Genomic DNA, 10,627 nt, shown 5'->3' with positions numbered 1-10,627 from the left:
GGGCCCTATAAAAGGGGGCCTCTAACTAACCCCCTGAATACCCCCTCTTCTAACCAGTGTAGTAACAATGAGTGCGATTACATGCACACAATAATTTGATTATTGCGAATAGTCCGATTAACATAATAGTTCATTTAAAACGTTTACATGCTTTGCAAGAAGAACGATTTCCCTAATAATTCTGTTTCCATGGACACATCTGAAATCAGGCTACGTGATGGCACTCTGATAAATGCAGAACATGGGCAATCAAAATAAACCTACCACAGCGAACATGTTATTTTTGGGAAGCATATTTTATTCTAAAAACAACTTTAAGACACATACATTCAATTGTTCTGAACACACTTCACTCGCGCTAAATTTATTTTAACCTTTATTTAACTAGGCAAGTCAGTTAAGAAAAAATTCTTATTTACAATGACGGCCAAACCCGGACGACGCTGGGCCAATTGTGCGCCGCCCTATGGGGACTCCCAATCACGGCCGGTTGTGATACAGCCTGGAATCGAACCAGGGGGGTCTGTAGTGACGCCTCAAGCACTGAGATGCAGTGCCTTAGACCGCTGCGCCACTCGGGAGGCTGGTGCTAGCACATGCGCATATAAATACACCGCTTGAATGCCGATTAAGGTGTTTAACATGTCCTAATAATTTGTAAGATTGCGCAGTAAGCGTATGCTTACTTTGATTTTGACCGTACACCGATTAAGATAAGCAGAGTAAGGTGTTTACATGACTAATGCCATAATCTGCCTACTGCCATAACAGGTTTAATATTGAATTATTAGTGTGCAAATGGAAGACCCATTTGCGACCAAGCTTTAACTTCCTGACTGATGTATTGAGATGTTGCTTCAATATATCCACATCATTTTCCTTCCTCATAATGCCATCTATTTTGTGAAGTCCCTCCTGCAGCAAAGCACCCCCACAGCATGATGCTGCCACCCCCGTGCTTCACAGTTGGGATGGTGTTCTTCGGCTTGCAAGCTTCCCCCTTTTTCCTCCAAACATAACGATGGTCATTATGGCCAAACAGTTATATTTTTGTTTCATCAGACCAGAGGACATTTCTCCAAAAAGTAAGATCTTTCTCCCCATGTGCAGTTGCAAACCGTAGTCTGGCTTTTTTTATGGTGGTTTTGGAGCAGTGGCTTCTTCCTTGCTGAGCGGCCTTTCAGGTTATGTCGATATAGGACTCGTTTTACTGTGGATATAGATACTTTTGTACCCGTTTCCTCCAGCATCTTCACAAGGTCCTTTGCTGTTGTTCTGGGATTGATTTGCACTTTTCGCACCAAAGCACGTTCATCTCTAGGAGACAGAACGCGTCTCCTTCCTGAGCGGTATGACGGCTGCGTGGTCCCGTGGTGTTTATACTTGCGTACTATTGTTTGTACAGATGAACGTGGTACCTTCAGGCATTTGGAAATTGCTCCCAAGGATGAACCAGACTTGTGGAGGTCTACAATTTTTTCTGAGGTCTTGGCTGATTTCTTTTTCATTTTCCCATGACGTCAAGCAAAGAGGCACTGAGTTTGAAGGTAGGCCTTGAAATACATCCACAGGTACACATCCAATTGACTCAAATGATGTCAGTTAGCCTATTAGAAGCTTCTAAAGCCATGACATCATTTTCTGGAATTTTCCAAGTCAACTTAGTGTATGTAAACTTCTGACCCACTGGAATTGTGATAGTGAATTATAAGTGAAATAATCTGTCTGTAAACAATTGTTGGAAAAATTATCATGTACAAAGTAGGTCCGACTTCCCAAAACTATAGTTTGTTAACAAGAAATTTGTAGAGTGGTTGAAAAACGAGTTTTAATGACTCCAACCTAAGTGTATGTAAACTTCCGACTTCAACTGTATTTACTTATTATGGACACCGTATGCTTTACATTAGTTATCTTGTTCTTATTAGTTGTTGTTAGTTGTTATTAGTCCCATCCTTCAACTCCATTCAACACCTCCCATCTTTCTCGGATTTCTATTTGCCATATATATTTCAACCGTACTGTGATGTTTTACAAAAGTTCTGAACCCTTCTATTCTCATTGTTTCTACAGATTGTAAATTGAAAATATTTTTTTTTGCTAAAAGTATTATTATATTATTGATCGATTGACTATGACTTTTCAGATCACCCAGTAATTCTATCTGCAGGGTTAGCTCCAATCCTTTAGCCAATAATAATTTAAATTGAAAATTTCTAAGTTTTGAATCCGGCATCGTTTTGCGTATCAGTTCATAAACACTATGCCATGGAATCGGTACGTCACAAATCTCTTCAACTATTTTGCAATCTATATGGGACGGCTGTCAATCCTTTGGTCCTTAAATGAAACTGGTATACTTTTTTATTTATCACAGTTTTCTTTAACCAATTATGTTCTTTAATGGAGGGCCGACAGACAAGTTCCTTACTTTTTCCCCCTTCCACTTTCCTCTTCCATTTTTGCGGTAACGCTGCAATTGTTTGGTTGTAATTTTGGGTAGAGCAGACATTTCCATATGTTTTTGTTAGCTGCATGTGCGACATAACTCCACCAGTCCTACCTATGATATCATTTACGAAGATTATCCCTTTTTTAAACATTTTTTCAAAAAAATGTTTTATCAATTAGTATATTTGAGTTTAACCACAATATTTGTTACATTATTTGTTCTGTCGTTTCTGGAGAATTAAATTGAAATTGCAACCAACTTTCTATGGGTTGTTTTAGAAATAGTGATATTTGGGAGATGATTGCCTTTTCAAATAACTGAAAGTGAGAGGTTGTAATCTGAATAAAGGGGAAAAGGCTATTCTTGAACATTGGGTGAGACAATCTTACTAATTTGCTTGAAAACCAGTTCGGATTTAAGTATAACTTTTGTATGACTGAAGCTTTTAGTGATAGGTCTAATGCTTTAATATTTAATAATCTCTGTCCTCCGAATTCATATTCATTATATAAATAGGCCCATTTAATTTAGTCTGGCTTGCCGTTCCAAATAAAATTGAATCTTTTTTTCTCATATAATTTTAAAAAACTGTTCGCTAGGTGTAGGCAAGACCATAAGCAAATAGGTAAACTGGGATAATACTAAAGAGTTAATCAGGGTGATTTTTCCACAAATTGACAGGTATTTTCCTTTCCATGGTAGTAAGATCTTATCTATTTTTGCTAACTTTCTATTAAAATGTATCGGAGTGAGATCATTTATTTCCTTTGGGATATGTATTCTGAGTATATCCACATCACCATCAGACCATGTTATTGGTAAACTACAAGGTCATGTAAAAATTGTATTTTTAGTGATCCAATACGTAATATAGTACATTTATCAGAATTTGGTTGTAATCCAGAGAGGTCAGAAAATGTATCTAGTTCCTCTATGAGGCTGTGGAGGGATTCAAGTCTGTATTTCTAATCCCTTGATATTATTGTTGGATCTGATTTTAATAGCTAACATTTCGATGGCCATAATAAATAGATATGCCGATAGTGGACAACCTTGTTTCACTCCTCTTGACAGTTTAAAACTTCCGGAGAAATAGCCATTATTTACTATTTTACACCTAGGGTTACTATACATGATTTTAACCCATTTTATAAGAGATTTTCCTAAATGTAAACGCTCCAGGCATTTATATATAAACCCCAGTCGTACTTTATCAAACGCCTTTTCAAAGTCTGCTATGAATAGCAGGCCTGGTTTCCCAGATTTTTCATAGTGTTCTATTGTTTCCAGTACTTGCCTTATATTATCTACAATGTATCTTCCATGTAAAAAACCTGTCTGATTAGAATGAATAATGTCCGACAGTACCTTTTTAATTCTATGCGCTATACATTTTGCTAGAATTTTTGCATCACAACACTGAAGTGTAAGGGGCCTCCAATTTTTTAAATGGACTTGATCTTTATATTTTCCACTTGTATCCTGTTTCAGTAATAATGAAATCAGACCCTCTTCTTGAGTGTCTGATAATCCACCCTTTACATAGGAGTGGTTAAAACATGCTAATAACGGTCCTCTGAGTATATCAAAAAAGGTTGGATAATTTTGTGCTCCAGGGCCACAATATTGTCAGAGTGTGACCCCCTCCCCATGGGTTACTGCAGCCAGTGTTGCCAGCACTGCCACTACCTGGGTGGGCGTACTCCACCGGAATCCCCACCGGCTAGGTACGAGGTCGTCAAGGTTCTCATTAGCAGCTTTGATAATTTCCTTGTATATTATGCTCTCCCATCAGGGGGCTCTGGCTTTGTAGGACCAACCCTGCCAGGCAGGCTCAGAATCTTGAGGGGGCGGTGCTGTTCAAGTAGGTCTCTGACCGCATTTATTTCTCTGTTTAGGCTGCATAAAGGCAACTCACAGCAGGTCCATAAAACAGATGGGGACTTCTCTTTGGTGTATGGGTCGCTCAGGTGGGTGTCTAGGATATAGGGTTGGGGATTGTTCCATCATGATAGGACAATAAAAAAATAGATTAGATGTATACTTTATTTTTATAAAAATGTATATCCCTCATCTGCACAAAATTGAAAGCTCTCTCTCACAACCCCTGCTCACAGACACACGTTGGTTCAGGGATATGCAACCATTTCCTTTCTCACTCACTTAACGCCACACTTTTCCAAACACAAAAACGCACACCACACCTTCCATCACAATACATCCACACATACCCACATACTGTGCCTTCTATGTCTTCTGTTTGCTATGTTTTTATCTCCTCTATGTTGATTGAGTACTTAGTTGTATTTGAAGATGTATTATTTTGCTTGTTATCTTTTCTTGTAATACCGTCTTATCCCTTTATAAAATACTATAAATACTATGAATGTGCTTTATTATTCCAATCCCTACCATGGCTAGTATTGGGTGCTCCATTCCAATCCCTACCATGGCTAGTATTGGGTGCTCCATTCCAATCCCTACCATGGCTAGTATTGGGTGTTCCATTCCAATCCCTACCATGGCTAGTATTGGGTGTTCCATTCCAATCCCTACCATGGCTAGTATTGGGTGTTCCATTCCAATCCCTACCAGGGCTATTATTGGGTGTTCCATTCCAATCCCTACCAGGGCTAGTATTGGGTGTTCCATTCCAATCCCCTACCAGGGCTAGTATTGGGTGTTCCATTCCAATCCCTACCATGGCTAGTATTGGGTGTTCCATTCCAATCCCTACCAGGGCTAGTATTGGGTGTTCCATTCCAATCCCTACCAGGGCTAGTATTGGGTGTTCCATTCCAATCCCTACCATGGCTAGTATTGGGTGTTCCATTCCAATCCCTACCAGGGCTAGTATTGGGTGTTCCATTCCAATCCCTACCAGGGCTAGTATTGGGTGTTCCATTCCAATCCCTACCAGGGCTAGTATTGGGTGTTCCATTCCAATCCCTACCATGGCTAGTATTGGGTGCTCCATTATTCGACTCCTCTATTAGAACTTTCAGAATAGCCATGGAGTGATCTTTGTGTCACGGAACATTCGGGTTGTCAACATACAGTTTATCGACAACGAGGGCATCTTTCTCAACTAATGGTTGGTTTCCAGAGCTGGAGACCAGGGTTCGTATCCCACTAGTTACATACACATGCAGGGTAACACCCCTCCACTCCACGACCCAAGTTAACTCACTTCTCTCCCTGCAGCTTGTTGGTCTTCACTATCAGATCCTGGGTCTGCTCCTTGGCTGCCTGTTGAAACACACAGAGAGACCCATTAGTGAGTACAGTTCTCCACAGTCACCTCAGCTGAAAGCAATTAACAAAATACAGGCTACAAATAATGTCTGTGTCAAGGGCCCGGGTAAAAGTAGTTTACTATATAGGGAGCTATTAGAGTCTGTTCTGAAAGAGCTTTACAGAAGCTAGATACCTTCAATCTACTGGTCATCTCTCCACAGCAGGTGCTCATGGCCTGGACGTCCTCCTGCACGCTCTCAAGCTCCTAGGAGGAAGCCAAAACATGTCAGACAGTCAGTCAGTCAGTCAGTCAGTCAGCCAGTCAGTCAGTCTACCAAGCCTGCAAAGGTTATCATGTCAAACAGACAGTCAGTCAATCAATCAAGCCTGCAAAGGTTATCAGGGCTTCTTGCAGAATTGAACAAGCAAGTAGCCATCTAGCTATATGTATTACACTGTACCAGTGTCGTAGTAGTCGAGTCCAGGACTCAGACTGATTTTCATGACTTGTGACTCGACTTGTGACTCGACCAATGGTGACTCGGACTAGTGAATTGTATTTGCACTTGAACTGGATATTTTTTTTAAAAAGGGGCTTTATGAGCGTGCAGGCTCTATTTTCGGCCCCTGCACCCTACTAAAGGATGTGTGTTTGATCACGCCGACTACTGGAACTGAATCGGCTACCATGATAAGCAGAAAATTAGCAGCGCTGGGTTCTGTTCTCTAGCAGTGGGAAGGACGCACCACACCCGGCACACTCCGCATACGTCAGCTGGTGAGCTGCGGGGGAGCAAGCAATGATTGTGGGCAGGCAGGCTCCGCTCCAGCTCCGCCTCCAATCATAGGCTACACGTTGCGCAAGTGACTCTCTTGCTTCCCCGTAACCACCAGTCACCAGCTTACTATTTAGCTTTGCCTGGTTAAGAAACACAACCTGCTTTATGAAATTGAAAACACTAGTAGAGTTTAATAGTAAACAACAGTCTAGCTATTTCTCTCTCTCTCTCTCTCCCCTTGAGGAAAGAAAAGTAGGTTGTTGGGCTCCCGAGTGGCGCAGCGGTCTAAGGCACTGCATCGCGGTGCTAGAGGCATCACTACAGACCCCCTGGTTCGATTCCAGGCTGTATCACAACCGGGCGTGATCGGGAGTCCCATAGGGCGGCGCACAATTGGCCCAGAGTCGTCCGGGTTAGGGGAGGGTTTTGCCTGGGGGAGGGACTTTACTTGGCTCTAGCGACTCCTTGTGGTGGACCGGGCGCCTGCAGGCTAACCTAGGTCGTCAGGTGAACAGTGTTTCCTCCTACACATAGGTGCGGCTGGCTTCCGGGTTAAGCGGGCGGGTGTTAAAAAGCTCGGTTTGGCGGGTCATGTTTCGGAGGACGCATGACCCGACCTTCGCCTCCCGAGCGCGTTGGGGAGTTGCAGCGATGAGACAAGATCGAAATTGGGGAGAAAAAGGGGGTAAAATACACCCAGAAAATGAAACATTTGTCATCTCACTCTAACCTCCCACTTTCCCCACTGCATCCCATAGCCAGTTCTGACAAGTCTCCCTTTAGTTTTCACTCTGCAACAAAAAACCTACACAAATATCTGTGGGCAATTACAAATAAAGTAACTGAGAGCCAGACTTACCACTCATTTATGTGAGGTAGAACTTGCGAGGTAGTGATGAATAGTAAATTAGTTGGAGGATTTTTATGAGAGCGTGGCAATATACTGCCATCTGGTGGCGACAAGAAACAATTGCATAATAAGACTAGCATAAATTGATGGACTCTTAACCGACTCGTGACTCGACCATTGGTGACTCGACCTTCAGCCATAGGGACTCGTGAGTCGAGCACAGGGGACTTGGGACTTGACTAGAGGTTTAGTGACTAGACTACAACACCGCATTGTACTAGCTAGCTAGCGTGAACTGAAGTGCAATGTAATTATACCTTTTTAAACGCCACCGGAAATGACACACCAGGTTTAAAAATGGCGGCTAACACAACTTCCGCCAACATGGCAGTTTGGTCGCTAACTTTATTTTGAATTTCAAAAGGTCCAACCCGATGTAATATCAACTAAATCACGTAATTTAAAGAGATGAAGTCGGATTTAGCTGATTGAAGCACGCACATATTGCTAGCTGATTTCACATATTGCTAGCTGATTTCACATCATGTACAACAAAGTGCTTTAAAGGCATATGCATTCAGTCCCCTGTAGTCTGAAGTCTAGTTAAACGTTAGCTAGCTAGCTACCTCTTTGACATCTTTAAATATCCTGGCGAACTCTTCGTTGATGTTCAGGCTCCGTCTCTCAATGTCCCCCCGCAGGTTCCGACGGGTCCGAAGACTGTTCTCTGTGAAGAACACCGAGAGAGCCTTCAGAGCCTCCAACATCTCCTACAACACAAGAGGGATGTTATCATTGCGACGTTGGCTAATACTGGATCAGGGATCAGCTAAAGCTGGCAAATAAATGTAGTAGCTCGCCAGTTTGTAGTCCTAAAAACTGAAATGAGTTAGCCATGGTTCGTTGGTCAAAGCCTATGGGGGAAATGAACGTTTTTTTTTTGGAGGGGGTTTTGGATAAACACCGAAAATAAGGTCTGTGGTTAACACAGGCTTTGGATATCTTGTTCTATGCGATAATATCAGTCAGTTAACATTAACTTTATGAATTATGAAGCTTATGTTCTTGTTTTGATTACATAAATACTTAAAAATTCACAAAGTGACGTTAGATGATGAACAAAACTTGTACGATTTTACCACAGACCTTATTTTAGGCGTTTATCCAAAAACAACATTCATTTCCCCGTGGCATAGGCTTTGACCAACGAACCATGGCGGAGTTAGCCTCCGTTGCTGCTTATAAAAAGACGTCATTACTAATGGTAAAATTATGGTACAATTAGGAATTAAATATCAAATTAAATACAGAAATCAATTAGCTACTAAGGTTAGCTTGCTAGATAGGAGATCACAAGTGCAATATGCGCTGCTCCTAGCTAGCGTTGAGATTTTACCAGTCATTTGCATCAATGAAAACTGGGAGGACTCGACTTGGTCTTACCTTGTCATTATCTAGCCTGGTCTCCAGAATTTTATTGAGTTTCCTAGACAGTGGGTTATTCTGCTGAGAAGGCGCATTGCCACTATTTTGAACAGTGGTTTCAGTTGACATTTCGACTTTATTCTCTGCCATTAAACAATCCTCTCCACGTCAACCAGGAAGATGTTTGGTGCGTCGGCAATACATATCCGGGTAGATACATAGACAACAAAGGCAACAATGTTCCGCTTTGTGTAGTGCATCTTTTATTACTACCAGTAGTATACTTTATTATTCGATTACAGAGTAACAATGTATGCTGTGTGCATGAACCCCTTACAAATTATATAATTCATATTGTTTATATAATATGACGTCATAAAGAACCTTATGGTAAACAAAGGAAACACATGGGATTACTTTAAAAAAATAGAAAAGACCAACAGAAATAATCTTGTGAGGGTCTGAAAACCCCACAATGACACAGAATAAATACATTGGATAGCTACAGTAAATTCCAGATATTATTGTATTACATGGTAAAGGAACTGGATTGTGTCCTGCTCCGTGTTCCCTCTAGACATCTCAGAGGGAAACACAAGGTTATGACTTCCAGTGGTCTCTCGCACATTTAGGGGTGGGAGGGCCAAGAAACCTGAGGTGGCAGAACGGAGTGCTCGGGTTGGGGTGTAGGGTTTGATCATAGCCTGAAGGTAGGGAGGGGCAGTTCCTCTTGCTGCTCCGTAGGTATGCGCCATGGTCTTGTAGTGGATGTGAGCTTCGACTGGAAGCCAGTGGAGTGGGCGGAGGAGCGGGGTGACATGAGAGAACTTGGGACGGTTGAAAACCAGGCGGGCTGCAGAGTTCTGGATAAATTGCAGGGGTTTAATGGCACAAGCGAGGAGCCCAGCCAACAACGAGTTGCAGTAGTCCAGACGGGAGAGGACAAGTGCATGGATCAGGACCTGCGCCACTTCCTGTATGAGGTGGGGTCGTACTCTACGGATGTTGTAGGAGCGAGTCACTGCTTTGATGTTTGCAAAGAACGACAGGTTGTTGTCTAGGGTCACACCAAGGTTATTTGCACTCTGGGAGGGCGACACTGGAGTTGTCAACCGTGATGGTGAGGTATTTGAGCGGGCAGGCCTTCCCCGAGAGGAAGGGCAGCTCCGTCTTGTCGAGATTGAGCTTGAGGTTGTGGGCCGACATCCAAGTTGTGATATCTGCCAGGCACGCAGAGATGCATGTTGCCACCTGGGTGTCAGAATGGGGGGGTAAGGAGAAAAGTAGTTGTGTCATCCGAATAGCAATGATAGGAGAGACCATGTCAGGAAAATAGCTTATCAAGGTGTCAAGGTCATTGAGGAACTCTCCAAGGGCACCCGGTGGGCGATAGATGACAGATTGAGTGGACAAGTGACAGTGACAGCATTGAATTCAAATGAGGAGATGGACAGGTTAGAGAGTGAGAAAATAGAAAATCTCCACTTAGGAGAAATGAGTAGCCCTGTGCCACCACCACGACAACCAGATGCTCTCAGACTATGAGAGAAAACACAGTCAGATGAAGAAAGAGATCAACTGGAGTAGCAGTGTTCTCTGGGGTGATCCATGTCTCCGTCAGGGACAAAAAGTCAAGGGACTGAAGGGAAGCATAGGCTGAGATGAACTCTGCATTCTTGACCGCAGATCGGCAGTTCCAAACGCTGCAAGAGACCCGGAATTCCATATGGGTTGTGCGCACAGGGTGCACTAAATTAGAAGGATTGTATGCAAATGTAGCCCAGTTCTGATTTAGAAATAAAACGTATAAGGAAACTAACGTTGCATTATAATGCCATTCAATTCCACAATCTCAAGTTTCTCAAGGGTTTGTGAGAGAGTTGG

At 42.5% G+C, this 10,627-nt stretch overlaps 1 protein-coding gene across 1 annotated transcript; it reads right to left on the bottom strand.

The window, feature by feature from the left end:
- Window positions 1–5,642: 5,642 nt before the first annotated feature.
- On the bottom strand, window positions 5,643–8,938 carry LOC123490555 (conserved oligomeric Golgi complex subunit 6-like; the record flags this gene model as incomplete). The annotated part of the gene is made up of 4 exons (XM_045220520.1): window positions 8,762–8,938; window positions 7,945–8,088; window positions 5,883–5,954; window positions 5,643–5,701 (listed from the first exon to the last, which is right to left on the bottom strand). Coding segments are annotated over exons 1-4 (407 nt in total), but the record flags the coding sequence as incomplete, so codon positions are not given.
- Window positions 8,939–10,627: the final 1,689 nt, after the last annotated feature.

The sequence above is a fragment of the Coregonus clupeaformis genome, unplaced genomic scaffold (genome assembly GCF_020615455.1).
Source record: "Coregonus clupeaformis isolate EN_2021a unplaced genomic scaffold, ASM2061545v1 scaf4151, whole genome shotgun sequence".
Classification (NCBI taxonomy): domain Eukaryota; kingdom Metazoa; phylum Chordata; class Actinopteri; order Salmoniformes; family Salmonidae; genus Coregonus; species Coregonus clupeaformis.
The sequence above is the reverse complement of the archived record's forward strand: the minus strand, read 5'-3'. Positions and strand labels throughout refer to the sequence as shown.